Source organism: Trachinotus anak, unplaced genomic scaffold (assembly GCF_046630095.1).
Source record: "Trachinotus anak isolate AG129_WGS33_773 ecotype Australia unplaced genomic scaffold, CSIRO_AGI_Tana_v1 ptg000021l, whole genome shotgun sequence".
Lineage (NCBI taxonomy): Eukaryota > Metazoa > Chordata > Actinopteri > Carangiformes > Carangidae > Trachinotus > Trachinotus anak.
Window position 1 is genome coordinate 1,993,243 of NW_027273872.1, and position 17,622 is coordinate 2,010,864.

General features: G+C 41.7%; 1 protein-coding gene across 2 annotated transcripts in view; it reads right to left on the reverse strand.

Annotated features, from left to right (window-relative positions):
• dlg3 (discs, large homolog 3 (Drosophila)) overlaps positions 1-17,581 on the reverse strand; it is a 75,166-nt gene extending 57,585 nt beyond the window's left edge. Inside the window, exons 1-4 of one of the 2 annotated variants that reach the window (XM_071457627.1) lie at positions 16,794-17,581; positions 15,524-15,655; positions 8,662-8,747; positions 4,535-4,651 (exon numbers count right to left, since the gene is read on the reverse strand). In XM_071457627.1, the coding sequence (XP_071313728.1) occupies positions 4,535-4,651; positions 8,662-8,747; positions 15,524-15,655; positions 16,794-16,833 (375 nt within the window). In that variant the 5' untranslated portion in view covers positions 16,834-17,581. The remainder of the gene's footprint in view (positions 1-4,534; positions 4,652-8,661; positions 8,748-15,523; positions 15,656-16,793) is intronic. The other variant, XM_071457629.1, reaches the window with a different exon arrangement.
• Between the last annotated feature and the right edge of the window lie 41 nt (positions 17,582-17,622).

The following is a 17,622-nucleotide window of genomic DNA, read 5'->3' on the forward strand; positions in this document are numbered from 1 at the left end:
TTTACCACTCAGTGCAGTCAGAAGGTTTGCAGTAAAAAAAAAAAAAAAAAAATCCACACAGTGTGCAGCATACAAAATGAGGTAATGGCAAGTAACACATAAAAAAGGCAGGAGAGATGGATAGAGAAAGATCACCTGAATGACTGAACACAGATATGTCATCTGCATTATCTGTATGGGTGGGCATGCATATACACACACCTCTACGATATGAACTGTGTATGCAGGCACATTTAGTCCCTCTAGGGTAGAGAAACCTCTCCCTTTAAATATTACATAATATAAAACGCATTAAAAAATTGGTAGGTCTTTTTAGGGCCAATCAATGGCTGGTTTTCTGTATCAGAAGAATGGCAGGAAGAGGAATACAGGAAGTAAATGTGCACTAATCAAATAAGATAGAGCTATTACAAGGGACAGAAAGCTCTTGAAGGTTAATATAGTCCTGGTGTACATGTCCTGCAAGATGTAATTTTTTTATGTAATTTTGTGGACAGAGACATCAGGATTTACTGTTTTTACTTCTAGGTTGACTCACTAAAGAAATGTAGTGCTTCTTAATGTCTCCCGCCTCTTTAAGAGTTAACATTTCAGCAGCAGCAAGCTTATACAGGGGGCATAAAACCCATATTAGTACAATGTAGTGTCATCAAATACAACAGCTGTGCAATAAATACAGCCTTTGTGAAGATTGTATTAAATTTTTGTTGAGACTGTGCAGCTTTGGTTGGACTCAATTACAAGATCATTTTTGAGGTTGTCATTTGAAATGTCCTTGTATTGGATCACATGATGTTGTCAATTCAATCTGCAGTTTATTACACAATAAAACTGTTCCCTATATAAGATTATTTCTCCATTTTTGATGCAGTGCCAAGCAGAAAAAGTAATATTCTGTTACTGGCATTTCTTTAGTGGCAAGACATAAATACCAGAGAAGGAAAAATGTAAAACCATCGCCAAAAAAAAAAAAAAAAAAATCTGCCCCACTGTCAATGAAAGGTGAAAAACCTTTTTGTCATAAATATTGAAAGAACTTACCGTCACAAACACTGAAACAACACTGCACAGCAGGGTATGATTGAAGTGGTAGCTAGTAATTACACTCTGACTCTTAGCAATTTAAATAGACATTTCAATCCTGGAGAAAATACAATAACAACAACTTTAGTAGACCCAGAAGAAGAAGAACACATCCATGCCCAAATATACATGTGTGTATATTATATGTGAATGTGATTATTTGCATATATATGAGTGAGTGGTGTCTGTATGTGTGTGCAATCCTTGATAAACACTGTGCCCAATTAAAGAGCTTGGGCTGGAACAATGTGGATCAACAGCATTAGGTGATTTATCTTGTGAAATGAAAGCGGTGACCTCTGACCTTCAGTTGACAAATGAAAAAGAAGGACCTGTGATTTATGGCATAAATGAGGAAATTATCCTGCACTTTTGAACGGAGACGCTTCTCTGCATCCCACCTTGCAGCTCCCCCAACACTATAAGCTCAGCATCAGCCTGCACAGCCCTTATTACATAAACCCACCTGGACACCCTGTAACAAACACACACACACACACACACACAAACACACGCTATCGTAATGAGCATTACAACCCCCAACCACTGCACAGACCATGTATTGAGCTTTTCAGTCATTTCTAGGCATTTCTCAGAGAAGCTATGTGACTACTCCTTCGTCACCTGACCGGATGCAGCGCCATAAAAGGAGAGTCGGCAGTGAGGCAGTCTTAAAGAGGCAGCTCCATATCAACACATACTAAGCTGCTCTACTGTAGCCTTAACTAACTGTAAGAGGGGGTGAGGAAGCAAGTCTTATAAGTCTCTCCCATCATTACATCATAGCAGAATGCTCTCTTGTTTCTTCCACAAATATCTGATATTGAAAGGAATAAATCACAGAATATCTGAGAAGCTTTACACTTAATGTCGCCGCTGCTCAATGAATCATAGCTTTGTGAAGTGTGCAGGAGGTGTGTGTGTGTAGGGGGGGGTACATGGGAAAGGAGGAGAGACTGCAAGACAGAAAGCCAGTCAGCTCGAGAGAAACGCAAAGATACTCATCAGTTTTGCACTGAAAGACAAAGTAACCTGCCGAGGAGGAGCGACGCAAACGCAGAAAACAAAAGGCCGCACAGCTAAGACTATTAAGAGGCCTCAGCGGCAGGGAACAGCTGCTCCACCACACACACCACATACAGCACCTCCAACTGATGGAATAATGAGAGACAGAAGCATACACATGGAGGCAAATGAAAGAGGGAATGGAGGGAAACAAGGGAGACAGGAACAGAGGAGAGTGGGAGACCATCAGTACTGCATGGCTAAGGAACACTGTTCTGGTATAGATTTTGTACATGTATGAAAAGAGAAGCAGAAAAAGAAAGGGAGCTATGAAAAGGGGGTGCAAGTAGGAGGCAGAGAGACGAAGTGGAAACCGACAGGAAGGTGAAAGCAAGTTGATAAAATATGATGAGGGTGCTGCAGGTCCGTGACAGACGCCATAACTGAGGAGAAATGAAGCTAAGGTGCCCTGTGTGTGGGCAGAAATGTGATGACTAGAGGGGGCATTACTGAAGCATGGTGCTGAACAGAAGGGGGAGTAAAAATAGAGAGAAGAAAATAGAGAGATGTAGAGAAAACAACAAAGTGCTTATGTCTCCATGAGTGCATGGGAATGCAAAATAAACCCTGTGTGTGTAATTACCCATTCACCTTGCCACAGAGTGATGCATGTGAAATCATTGTGCTTGCTGAGTGTGCATGATCACGAATGTGCTCAATGCGTGTGTGGTGTAAAAACAGAGCAGAGAGCGAGAGAGAGAAAAGAAGAAGAAGAAAAAAACAAAAACAAAAAAACAAAAAACAAAGATGCGAATTAAAAGAGGAATGAAAAAGACAGGATGAAAAACAGAGAAGCGAGGAGAGGGATAGATAGAGAGAGAAAGAGAGTCAGAGCAGTCTGTAGGGATGCAGGCGGGGGAGGAATGTGGTTTCCATGGCAACCCGAGGAAGGCTGAGCTCTGGGTGTCCGTTCCAGCTCTGCACTGCACCGGCCCTCGCCTCTCAGCCGCCTTGCTCTCTCTCTCTCTCTCTCTCTCTCTCTCTCTCTCTCTCTCTCTCTCTCTCTCTCTCTCTCTCTCTCTCTCTCTCTCTCTCCAGCCTCCCCCACTATATCTTTTTCTTTTTCCTTCTGCCCCCCCCACACTCCCTCCTTCCCGATCCCTGCGCCTCCTCAGCTGCTCACCTCCCTCCTTCATGCGATAGAGGGAGTCTCACACACACACACACACACACCTCCATATTATCCACACCAGAGTCAAACTGTACTGTCACCATATTCTTATGAGACATTATCACACAGACACGTTGAATCTATGAGCCTACAGCCTGCATCTCCCTCTCTTTCACCCCTTCCAAGCCCCCAGATCCTCACGCCTCCTCCCCCTCCACTCACTGCACTAGTTCTGGGCTCAGCTGAAAAGCCAACGCCTGCGGCCACTGTGCTGCCATGTGCCACTGGCCGTGTTGTAATGGGGAAGGCATGTGAACACAAGGGCCTTTAACAACACCGAGGAGCACGGCTAACCTACGAGACACGTCTCCATCATGAACTATGAGGACTCATGTAGGCAGCAGGTTCACCACAACCCTTAAAGAAATAAGTTGGAATTGTGTGAAAAATGCTTAGATGGTCGATACCACTCTCATATCTGTAAACTAAATTCAAAGTAAGAACCTGCAGATAGCTTAGCTTAGCATAAACTAGGGAGCATTAGAGGTGCTGGTGGTATAGATTTTATTACCTTACCCTACAGAGCCAACGTAGCTGTTTCCCTCTGTTTTCAGTCTTTATGTTCAGCTAAGCAAACTCTCTTATTCCTTCACATCTTTGACATTAGCTCATTGCGACAGCGAGAGCCGCCTCGACATAGGAAAAAGTATAAACTAATACTTTAGTCTTTTCACAGCTGTGGGTGAAAAGAGTGGCAGCAAAATATCAACAAAATTGCTGTGTCACATAATTACTGCCAGAGTATGATTGAAAGGCTAAATACTATAAATTTTATATGATCTGTTTAAGCATGATTGATGCTAATTATTATTGCAAGGTGCTGACCCACTGAAGAGAAAATGTATTTATTTTATCTGAATTTAAGCATGAAATATTTTTGAGAGTCCAGACTGAGGTGGTTCATTCAGTTCAAACTGATCAAACAAAACCCTCGGAAATAAATCTTGGACTTCCTGGACTGCTTCATGATTTAAAAGTCATGTCTCATCATTGACATATAGCTCCAAAGGTCATCAACCTTTATGAACAGTAACAAATGTTTCATGATGCCAGAGCACTCTCCATGGAGAACGTGTAATCATCACATCATCAGATTCATCAGTGTCTGCTTCTCTTAGCAGCAGCTGCTCTTTCACATGTCTCAACAGAGTCACTGGGGAGAAGCTGCGTTCAGGGAACCCCTGGGAAAATTCCTTTTTGCTTTGCTTTACTCACCTTTGGCACGTTGACATGGGAGCGAGTCACCAAGCCAGAAACTCGCTCCACTTTGTGAGGGCTCCTCCTGCTGGTCACTCGCACCCGAGACACACCCTCCTCCTCCTCCTCCAGGTCCTGTAGGACACAGACAGGTCAACTTTCAGACAAAAATTAATAAAATCAGATTTAAAAAAAAAAACTCCTCCTGCAACAATCAGGACATACTTGTGGATACAAAAGATGACAACCATTGCTAACATCTTTCAAAAAAACAGTTCAACATTTTAGTAGGCGAGAAAATCGATACCACTCTCACGACTGAAGTCACAACTTCAAAAACAGGTGGAAAATTTTTTTTTTTTATCTTGCAGCAAACAGAATATTTTTTTCATCCAGGTGGTTCTGAGTCTTTCAGGATTGTGGAAATACTTTGTGAACAGTGGTAAGTGCTTAGCAATAAGTATAAAACCAGATGCTTAACTCTGAGAGCCAGATGAGTAGTATTCTTAATATGAAGCTGGAACCAGCAGGCAGTTAGCTTAGCTTAGCATAAAAACTGGAAGCAGGAGGAAACAGCTAGCCTGGCTCTATCTAAAGGAATAAAAAGCCACCTAACAGCACTGTTACGTCTTGTTTATTTAAAATGTACAAAGAATTCAGCTTAAAAAGAATAATTTGTGTTTTTTTGTCTATTAGTGACTGTCTTTATGCTATGCTAAGCTAACCCACTGCTGTCTCAGATTTAGCACACAGAAATGAGAGTGTTATCAATCCTGTTAACAAGAAAGTGAATGAGCATTGTTTGAACTACTGCTTTAAAGTGCTGTTCACAATCATCAGCACTTTTCAGCCTTAAAGAACAGACAGGAGCGAGTTCAAAACACATGAGAGAAACTGTGCTGTGCTGAAGGGAGAAGACCTTTGCAAGATCAACAATATTTGAGTAATAGTTTAATTTGCACCACTGGAACTCAGCAGTTAGTCACAACACTGTGCCATTTGTTGTGGAAACGGTCACTTGTGGTGATGCTTCACTCCTTCTCATATTTTAGTCTAATATGACAAGTGAAACTCAGCTGGTTTTACATCGTAATAAACATGTAAGTGAAATCCAAATAAGTAAGTGCGACATATTACGTTTCACACCATGAGAGTAGTGACAGAGACATGAACACACAGAGTCCACAGCACCTGAAATTCAGTGAGATTATTCCCATAGATAACACCACACACACCCTTAACTGACAGCAGAGGGCAGCGTTCAGAGCAGACGATCACTGCTATAAAGTTGCCAAAAGTGTTGCTGCAAAACAGACCCAGTGATTTTCCAAACAGGCCGTGCCTTCTCTCTCAGCTGTGAGCTCCAAATTAGAATGAAAGCTGCCCTTGTGTTTATACAAACACACATTCAGCCCCAGGCATGCAGGCCACTGTACCTGGCAACAAACAGGAAGAGTTCAAAATGATGTTAAAAATCTCCAGTTTGCAGAATTCTCACAACAGTTTTCCTTATTTTTACCCTGGTGTGGATCATCTCTGCTGTGAGTCTCTCTTTGACGTCTCCATCCCCACACGGCAGCACTGACAGGCAGGTCAACTGCCACCCCAACCACCCCCCCACCCCCCACCCCAAAACCTGCTCGCTCTGTCTCTTAGTGGCAGCTAAGTGTATGCGCTTTGCACACACACACACACACACACACACACACAATTGTGCAGAAATATTTGAAATGACTCCATCAATAAATAATCTCAGGTCATACAATATTTAAAATTTATGAAGTGTTTTAGTTTCTTGTTGTTACTCTGAGTTTTTCCATGATTACTACACAATACAATCAAACACACAATTGTTCTATCAATCCAAACAATAAGTTACTTTCTAATCATGAATTCAACACATCTACTAAAAACAGCTTCCTGTCTTCTTTCATTTCTTTTCCTGAGGAGCTATTCTCTGCTCTCACCTGCTACTCTGCACCAAATCAGGGAATGTGCAGACTCATTTAGTTTCCCTCCCATCCTCCACTCAGGTGACAGCATGGCTGGAATACTGATGAGCACCTCACTGGGTGTCCATTAAGCATCTCTCTCTCTCTCTCTCTCACTTCCTACTATGGCTGCCGCATCCTTCCATCACCCCCCCCCCCCCCAGGACTGTGCCTGGGCTCCACAGGCAGCTGGGATCCACAGAGGAGAGGATGGGTGAAGGATCAGGAGCCATGCTGCTGAATTAGAAGCTGGACAGGGTGGATCACAGAATACACTGAGAGGAGCTTGGGATGGCAGAATAAAATTCAATATTAAAGTAATATAATAGTTAAAAAAACATGCAGAGAATCTTTTTTGTTTAAAATACGTTTTGAGTGTTGACAAGCAGATATAAAACTGAACAACACATTAAAGCGACCATTTAATACAGTCTAGTCAAGTTTACTGCAGTTGCCCTGTTCAGCCAACCGCACGTAATCCAGTTCAGACTTAGCACATGAATTTCAAAAACATATTGCCATTAAGTGATTGACTGTGGGCGAATAATGTTGGATTAAACTTTTTATCTCCTGTGAGGATTGAATGGTGTAATTTCAGTATTACCTTTTCATTATAAGGCTAAAAACCTCTAAAACACAGCACTGTAGATTACTTAAAACAGAATATGCATGCACATGTACACCCATACAGGGATCAAGTTTAGCCCCCCCTTGGTCCAGACATGTAGGTTATAATAAAACTGCTAGGACTGGGTCCATCTTTCTCCCTCCCCATGTTTCCTGTTTCCTGTACATTTTAAAATAAATGTCTAATGCTGAAAATTCCTCTTTAAATACAAACAAAGAGGATCATTCCCACCCCACCCCACACTGTGATGTGGGAGCTTTGCCTTGTTATCTATTCATTTTTGTGCAGTTGCTGTTGGCACCTTCTTCACCCCATTTTTTTGATCAGTAATGCTCGATGTCTCTGGAGAGCTTTTGTGACACATTAAGACAGAGAAAGCCTTTAAATTCTCATTCCCATTTCTGCAGTGCTTCATAATATTTGGAGGAAACTGCAAATATTATCGCAATAAACTTTTGCACAGCAATACACTCAGTTTTACTGAGTATATTAAACAGTCACACTACGCTTGTTCTCTCCTGGATAATGAAGAACAGTAAGCTTTGGAAAATGTCCTGTGCTTTTTCTGTTATGGAATAACAGTCTTTGAGGCATCTTTCAGGCCCACATAATTTAATATTATATTTCAGTGGAAGAATCCAGTTGGATGCTTCAAAGAGATGAGAACTGGCCACTTTGCCTTTAATTCAATTCCAAAAATTACATTTTTTGAATTTGTGCTAAGTGATTGAAATTAGATCTTTGTTGTGGCATCATCGTGAATTTGAGCCTCGTGCGCACCACACGTCCACAAGTACCAACTCCAGCGTTATTCTCTGCTAGAAATCAGGCTAAAGATCATTCAGTTAATGGGCTATAAAAGTCAGCCAAAGATCAATTTAATTAACAATTCGGCCAAGTTGAAGGAAAGTTTCGAGACAACATTAACATTACGATGATCAGGGAGATGAGCGACGTGGAACTACAGAAAAACAATGAACCACAGTCTGTGGATTTATTGATATTTAACCTGCTGTAAAATGTAGTCAGATTTTTGTGATGCTGCTCAGTAAACATCTGAATAAAGTTTAAATCCACACAAAAAGCAGCTCAGTTCAGTTGTTTTCTGTGTCCTACACTAAAAATATTCTAAATTACCATGTGACTGCAAACACTTGTTATAATGAAAAGATTGGCTGACTTCATGAGAGCAGCCCACTGATGAGCAAATGCTAATCAGCGCTCTTTTGACTCTGTCTAATTTCCTCTTCTCCTTCTACCCATGTGTCCCTCCCTCCAACTTTTTCTCTGCCTAACACTCGCTCACCAGGTTGAAGTCATAGCCGCCATGACTCACGCTAACATTTCATCCATGTAGGAGTGTGATGGACACAGGTAGAGGCGCCGTGTGTTGGCTGCTGTGGAACCTTTTGTGCAACCAGGAGGCGAAGCAGCCAGGGGCGCACAACAGCACGTGTGCCACCAGATAGATTGTAAACACTCAGTATGTCTTCTCTTTAATCTATAACGTGAAGCAGGAAAATTACCTCCCACGCGTTCTGCCTGCTGTCGTCTTTCACAACAGTTTGTTCTGTGTTCTGTTGCAAGGTCACCTCGTAACACTCTTGAATATCTGTGAGAAAAAAAAACAAAAACAATGCTGAGCTTTTTTTTCTTCACTTGGATCATTACAAACATCAGACGTAAGCTTTTTTTAAAACTGTGTAATCATTATGTCTTCTTCATAACTTCTCAGTCGTCTAAACTGCACTGCTTTAGTTGTGTTCTAGAAACCACCAATCAATCACAGGCACACTGGGAGATGTCTGTTTTCCTCAGTGGTTCAGCGGGTGCAAACATGGGGGTGGGAGTCGTCTGTTTACATGGAAGCTAAGCCTCCACATTTGCAAGTGCTCTTCTTATCTTGTCGCTGAACTGTATGACTCAGGTACCGACCGAGTAAATCATCAAGTTGGTGTCTGAGAGCCCCACATCCTGCAGCGTACCACCTGAGCAACATGCATTACTACTTTTTGATTCTTTTAGTTCAACATCATCACAGATCGGTTACACTGTAAGTCGCTTTCCGGCTCTTTGCATTGAAGCTCCATTTTAGGGTGAGTTGAATAAATGTACACACTGCCCCCTAGTTGAGCAGAGGGAAATTCATTCTCTGTTACATACTTTGATTTGACTGCTGTGGAAATGAGGGCTGGTTTTATGAAAGTTATTCCCTGAACTTTAGCTTGAAAGTCATGTGTGCGGATGCTCTAACTTAATGTGTCTATACAACCAGTAGAGAGGAATGTGACTTTCATAAACATATCTTATATACATATGTACTTCAGCTAAACACTAGCATGCTCACAGAGACAAAGCTAACATGCTGATGTTTATCTGGCAGGTGTAATGTTTAAAAGGGACAAATTAAAAGTTTGAGCTGATCATAGAGCTGATAGATGAAAAGTTAGTGAAACTCAACGTCTGTCTCTAAATTTCACAACAATCCATTAGTTGTTCAAATATTTCACCATTGACCAAAGTGACCTACAAACTGATGACTTGGAAAACAATTTAATAAACAATATCTGAACTTCAAGAAGTACCACAAAGCACCACGAGAGTGAGATTATTAGTATTGACATCTCAGCATGTCCCTCAACTCCTCCTCCCTCCTTTTTAAAGTTCTCCTCTTCTTTTCAGAGTGAACTCCTCTGCTGTCCTCCCTCCTCCACTCGTCTCCACTCATCACCTCTTGGCTCATTACACACCCATGTCCCGTGGTCACCTATTGAGTGGCAGCCATTTGACGAGAATGCACTGGGACAATTTTGCTGATGTCACACACACGGGGCCTGGTTACCGCACTGCTGACATAAAGAGGTTGCTGGAGAGTTCATCAACTTCCCAAAGTTCAATGTCAGGGCCAGACGGGCCACAAGACGGGTCATCTAGGGAAACCTGATACATTTAAAACTTGTTTGTTTTCTTTCTATTAACAATGTGAATCTTTTGTTGAAACAGAGACACAGAGAAAGTTCTGCGCTCTGTGTGTATGTGTGTGAGACAGAGAGATAAGAGTCAGTACGTCCCAACAAAGCACCAGGAGAACAAAAGTGTAAGAATGGAGCATGTGACTCATCACTGTGTCTGAATATGGAGGAGTGAAGCCATGTGTGGGCAGAGCAGTTTGTTGCCCAGCTGACTAAAGAGCAACCTCACTTACACAAACTCTTATATACATGCAGACACACACATCATGTCGGCCTACCTGCATGAACACATTTACATACAGATGCCCTCAACACTAGTTTGCTTCCTTTTTTCTAATATATGCAACTGTTTCAGATCCACAATGAACTATCCTGTTCACATGTATATTATTTATACATAGTAAGTTTGGTTCATTTACCATTCATGTCAAAATCCTCTGAGAAGAAATTGTTATGAATAAAAGCTTATTGGTTTGTTTGTAATTTTAAATGACTGCTGTCACACATAATATGAAATGTAGGAAACTAAAATATGGTTTAGATACAGAACCAAGAGTCTGCTGCTTTTCTACAAGCCCAGATTATAGCGTTAAGTGTTTGGTTGCTACCTTTTTTTTTTTTAAACCTGCATTAATTTTAACTGATTATTTTGGCACTTAGCGTCAGCAGAACATACTGTAAAAGGCATTAACTTGACATCTTATAAAGTTGTGTTTGCAAGCAGTTTGCCTATTTACACATCAAGTGCACAAGAAGCAACATTAGCATTAATTTGGAGTCGTGCTTCTGCCCACTTGACAAATGTTAGTCCAATACTCACTCTTCTTTTAGCTCTGTTTTGGGAAAATATCTGGCTCACAAGCTGATAAATTCTCCACTAGGTTCACCAGCTGGTCACTAACTTTTGTCTGTCTGTCATTTGGTGCTGGGCAGGTTGTGTTTAGTGGGTTTATCAGAGCTCGCCAGCCGCTGCAGCTGCAGCTGCAGCTGGAAACGGGGCCTATGAGAAAGGAAAGCTGTGGGCTGTAAAATCAAAACAAGAGCTGAAAGATGCTAAAAAGCTGCATATCACTGAGGAGAAAAGTAGAAGCAGGTGACAACTTTCACGTACATATAGTCATTTGGCCCACTGTTCATATAAAATACTGTTTAGTTCAGCTTCAAATCTTAAAAGTGGTGTGTCTGTTAAGTCGTGCAGGATCTGCTCTTCAGCTGCATCTCAGACACCTGGCTTACTTTCACACAACTAACACTTCTAATTACATCGTTCATCTATTCCTGGCAGAAGTAACGACAGAGAAAAGTGCTCAGTCAGGTCTTAAAGTGTTTTAAGATCAGGATTCACAGTAACACAAAGTACAGAATTGTTGGTTTATTTTTGTTTGTTTTTTTAACATCTGTGACTTTCCAAAAAAAAAAATCTCTGAACTGTTCCAACCCTCAGAAACCACATAAATTCCTGGCCATGGAACAAAATACATATTCCAAGCCAGAAGTCTCCTTCACAGGACTTACTCCCAGATCTCTTTTTGATGTTGGGACTATTTTGGGACCGCCTGGTCTGAGCGCTGAGCCTTTTTGTCACAGTCATAGGGGGTTTTCCTGCACCTTCTCCCTGTCCTACAAAGACTCTGCACACAGGATCAGTTTGTGTGTGTTACAGGCCTCCTCTATTTGTCATGCACCTATTCAATTGGACTGGAGTCATCTTTGTATTGCCTGCCTGGGTGAATCATATAGAAAAACAAATGTGCCTCTGCTTTACATGAGCTGATGAGCAACCCACAGCTCACTAGAATAACACATTCACATAAAAAAAAGACCACAATTTCAAGGCAGGGCAGACAATTCCCCCCCTTGTCACTGCCTCAATAAAATATTCCCCAGGCATTTACTGTCCTCTGTAATTTAGCATGTGTTTGTCTGTATGTTTGACCCCACTCCCTGTGAGCAGCCCCCCCTCCCCGCCCTGCATATTTGTACCCTGGAACAAAAGGATGGATGCACAGTTAAGGCAACCTTTGTTCGTGACTGTGCAACCATGCAGACATCCAATCAAGTGTCCAGTACAGAGCCCTCCCACACTGCATCAAACACCTCTTTACTTCCCACAGTGCATCAAAGTTAGAGAAATCTCTTCAAGACAAATACTGCAGTTTTTTTTCTAATCAAAAAACTTTCTGGGTTTGTAAATTCTCACCTGATTGCCAAATGTTTAAAACACTGTCAGCCCTGCTCATAAACCTCTCCACTTGTCAGCCCACAACTACAGCGACAAAATGGTCAAAACAGACCCAGCTCACATGGCACCAAGCATGCAAGGCAAACAAAGCAGGAGAGGATAAGAGGATGAGTAATGTTTATACTGCACTGTATTCCTATTAGTGCTGTGAGCCGGCTTCTCCTCCACTCTGCCTTTTTCTGATGAGAACCACATGTTGAATGGAGGGCGAAGCCTCAAAAACCCTGCACCTGACAGGCACTGACCACAGGCCTCTTCTGTCTTCCTCTTCGTCTTCTACCCTCACATACTGCACAGATGAAAGCCAGGAGAGTTGAGGAAAAGGCTTGGCATGGCAGCCAAGAGCACTTTATTTTCCTGTCTGTTTCAGGCTGGGCCCTGATTGAACATTCTTTGTGAGGAATGTTTGGAATCCTGATTTGGAAAGATAATCCTCTCTGAGTCGCCCTCACTTAAACAAATAACAAGTTAAATTACTTTAGTAATAGTTAATAGAACAAAAAGGTGCTTAGCATCAAGCTATTATACAGATACCTTTATAAACAATTCATGCACTCTGCAAATATACATGACTAAGTTATTGCAAATGTCTAAAAAAATGTCTAAGCATATGCAAAATAGTGTCAGTACTGGAAGAGATGGATAATGCTTGAGTGTTTTTTATGGCTGTGCCCCCCTCAGGGACAGACAAAAGTTTAAGTCTCTTCAGAGCAAGAAGGAAACCAGTGCAATGCTCAAGGACATTTTAGCAAGTTTAATTTTTAATCACACTCAGAATGAAACTTTGGTCAAGGTGGAAATACTGATTAAACTAGAACAAATAGTGAGGATTAGGATGTTATATAAAAATACTCCCTCTTTGTTAAACTGTTGCTTTTAGCTGAGTAATACAATGAGTCAACAGGTTATACAGCCTGAGAGTCTGCAGTCCTGCTAGCAGCTCTGAGAGGCTGAACTCAGGCACAACAGTGCTTTGAGTTAGATGCTAACATCGGCATGCTAACATGCTCACAATGACAATGTTAACACGCTGATGTTTATCATGTTCTCATCATCTGAGTTTAGCATGCTAGCATGGTAACATCTGCTAATTAACATCGCTAATTAGCTCTAAACACAAAGCACAGCTAAGGCTGATTGGAATGAAGTTAGTTTTGGAGGTATATGCACTTAAAGTGTTGGAAAAATGAAAAGTTTGACCTCATGAAGACGCTACACGAAACACCAGAGGAACAACAAAGTTATTCAACCAGCTGATGGTGTGAAAGGAAAGGTGAGGGGATAGCCACAGGCAGTAGCATTCATCCACTAAGGACCATGAATTATTTAGAAAATATGTCAATCCATCCAACAGTTGTTGAGTTGAGTTGCTGAGTGACTACAGTTGTTATTCCTAGAGTCATAACTTCTGCTAGCCTGGCTAAACACATCTCACAGGGACAGCCATGTCTACAGAAACCCTGATTTCAGAACAGTGATTGTGCTGCACTGTGTAATAGTGTATGTGTACTGTTAATAAAAATGTGGTTTATCATTGATGCCATTTAGTATGAGGGAAACAATCGCCAATTTAAACAACAGGACCATTATACTCTCTAATGTTCTTGATTTTGGGATAGTAGCAAGGGAGAGCAATGAGCAGGAAGATCCTTCACCTGAAGGCTCAGATTTAAGACTCTGTAATCACAACCATCTGTCCTGCTGAAGTGTACTTCATTACCACAGCAGCTACAGTATGTGTCAAACCAGGACCTGCCTTCTGTAATAGACACAGTGTACAAATATGTGGCCTTTGGAGGACTGCACTTGCTGATATTAACCATTTTGTGGTTATCAAAAGGTTCAAGGAAATGGTGTGTTCAGGCAGCTGCAAATCATCAACTTCCCAAAGTCACAGAAATGGTTAATACGAGTAAGATGGTTCAATAACACCTGAGTTTACTGCCAACTGGTAATCAGAAACCTGATTAAAGGTAACTGAGTGAACATGTCGATGAGTATTGTCTGAACACAACAGGAAATGACTGGACAGCCCACAGTGGATTATGACTAAAGGCCCAAAACGATGCACCAGTCATGTCTTTATGATGATGCAAACTCAGGCTACATTTCTCAGCTACATTTGAAGGAGCTTTTGAAATGGGACAGATTTGTTAAGACACATATAATCTTAAAATAAATCCCTGCCACCTCTCGCTCTGTTGGTCTAAAGTTGGCTTTTGACAAGACGTAAACTCCCTTCAGTATTTATCAGTAGTAAAAACAGCTACACTCCATTTCTTCAGCCCTCCCCCCTCAGATCCCCAGCAGTGAAGCAGCAGTAGGTCAGCAGTAGCAACAGCAGACCCAAGGGCAAGCATCATTATAACATGGCTGTGGTAATTAGAAGGACCACTCAACCATTGATGAAACTGAAGTAATGTGCTTTATCTGCTTTAAAAGGAGCTGAGGTTAAGGTTCACACCGGCTTCCCTGAACTCTTCCCCAAAACACCAAACTTGTCATGAAGGTGGAGCTGGTGAAGGTGTAGCAGCGACTCTTCAGATGAGCTGCAGTAGAAACTATGCACACTACAATGCAGGATTAGTAGAGTATCAGTTTAGTCACCAGCAGCGTCAGTAGATTACCGTTGCTTTCTGGTCGTGGTGAATCAGCTGTTGAGCAGTGTTGTGTTGACATGAGGTCATGAAGTATACGAAAGAGGCCATTTTGTCAAAGCCTAGAGAAGAATTGTAGTTTCACAGTGTGACACGTCTGAGCTTATAAAAACTCAGTCTATAGATAGACTGTGTTGTGTGTGGCTTTACTGGGATTTTATTATAATCTGAGTATGTTACAGGGGGGGCAGGTGGGGGGGGGGGGGGGGGGGGGGGGGGGGTATACAGCAAACCTTTGTGAGGCAAACTGAAAGGCCTCTTTCATAAGACCTAATTGGGAAACATTTAGACTCAGTTAACTTCCCACACAAATTAATACAACCTGACTCTGTCTACTTCCTGTGTCTGCCTGCAGCCAATCACACAATAGCAGAACCAAAAAAAAAAAAAAAAGAAAGGGGTGTGAACAGGAAAAGTTATTTAGAAAGTAGAGAAGTTTGGTGTAATTTATGACAGAGGGCAGAGTTTTGAAAGAGTCCCTCCTCCAAATCAAGTAGTTTTACAGTGTTTTTCTTACCAAGAAGGGCTTGGAACAGCTGGCTTCCCAAGATGGCAGACACTTTGCCCACGCTGTTCTTCAGGGCCTGCTCCTCCGGACTGGTCAGGTTGGCCTGGTACTGCCTGAGCAGCCCCACTGCCCGCTCTGTGTCTGGCCACAAAATAAAGACATGTCTCAGGACAACAGCAGCAGACAACCCACACATGCTGACAGGGAAGAGTCAGTGGTATTATTATTAATTCTAATTGAAGCTATTGTGATGTCCCTCAGTTGTAAGTTGCTTTGGATAAAAGCATCTGACAAATGAGTAAATATGATCCAATAGTATAAAGTAATATGTATATATAATAAAATTTATCTTATAGCTCTTAAAAAGCACCAAATACAGGGACAAAATATGATAACATACCTCTTTTGATCTGTTAGGACTGCAACTATTGATTACTTTTCTTAGTGATTAAGCTACAGCTTGTTTTCTAATTTAATCATTTGGTCTCTAAAATGTCAGCAAACATGGGAAAACACCAATTTAGCTGCTTCCCAGAGCCCTTTAAATATATAAACAACCAACGATTTTAAAAATCAAAAGATATATTTAGTTTTCTACAATAAGATAAAAAAAGAAAATCACATTTAAGGAGCTGGAACCAATCAATACATCATACAGCCCTATAATTTACAGAGAATAGCTAATATTCAAGTATATGTTAAGCAGGCAACAAAGCTACAACTTTATTTTTATTGTCATGGACACAGTTGGGTACAAATGTATGACTCTATACAACATCTCATATAACAGTGATGGTTTGTATTCGTCTTCTTGCTAAATTCAGCTCTGTTGTGTTTCATATTCTCCTTCATAGCACATGAAAGGTTTATTTCTCTCTTGCAGCTGGTCGTTGAACCCGGTGGGTGGAGAGGAGCACAGCAGATAGATGATGCACATCACGGAGGTAAATCTACTACTTCACAGTTTCCTACCTGTTCTTCAACATTTTGATCGAGAAAGAAAAAAAAAAACAACAACAACAACTCTGTCCGGAAGTTGCACAATTTCCAGTTATAGCATTTTATCTTTTTTTTTTTCATTCCCTGAGGACAAAAACAAAAAAAACGTGCTTCTCAAGGGATTTTAACTGAGGGTTAGTGGGTCAGTGAAAAGCTCTGCAAGAAATCTGATGGAGTAATGAGCTGGCTTTAACCTACAAACTTAACTTTAGCTGAGGTTTACTGACTCCCTGACACTTCAGGGAGCTGAAGACGCAGCGTTATATTTAACGGTACTTACCATATTTATGAACCATGCTGTGGCCAACTCGGAAAGTCATGTAAATTACCGTTTTGGGGGGAGTTGTTGTTTTTTTTTTTGTTTTTTTTAAAGAAGAAAATAATTACAGCAGCAGCCCCGGATAATTACACAACCAGAAACTGTAGCTCCTTCTTCACAAACAAGTGGGATGTTGGGTTTTGAACCAGTCGCTGGACACTCCCCGTCTGCTGCTCCTGCAGTCGCTCTGATCCACACCCACACGCCGGGGCTCAGCCGTGACAAGGGGAGACTGTTTACTTCATGCCAACTTTCCACAAGTTTTTTGGGCAAAACGACCCCGGAGCCTGACATGTTCCTCCCCCTCACACAGACACACGCCTCGCCCGGGCGCAGCCTCCCCAGGCCGCTGTGGCTCAGTAGCACCGTGAAACGATGCCACCTGCAGTCGCCCCCCAGCACAGGTCTTATCATCTGCAGTCACTGGGCTGCGGGCGAAGCTGGGTGTCGGCCATGCTTGAACATTTCCTCTGATCCGATCAAGTCGCTTGATTTTTCGTTGTTTGGTTTTTGTTGTTTTTTTTTTTTTGCATTGTGTGCCATCTAGTGGTGCGTTTAGGTGGTGCTAGGAAATCACAGTTATACGGGCTTTAAACGCCAGTTGTTAACGGCTCTGGAGGAAATAGCTAACGTTGCTACCGAGTTGTGTATATGTGTGGGGGGGGGGGGAGTTGTAGAAAGTCTTTTGTGGCTCCAGAGGGAGCTGTCCGAAAATAAATAAACTGCCTCAGGTGAGTCAGTGTCGTTCAGGCTGAAGACGACAAGTTTGTCAAAGAAATAAATAAATCTG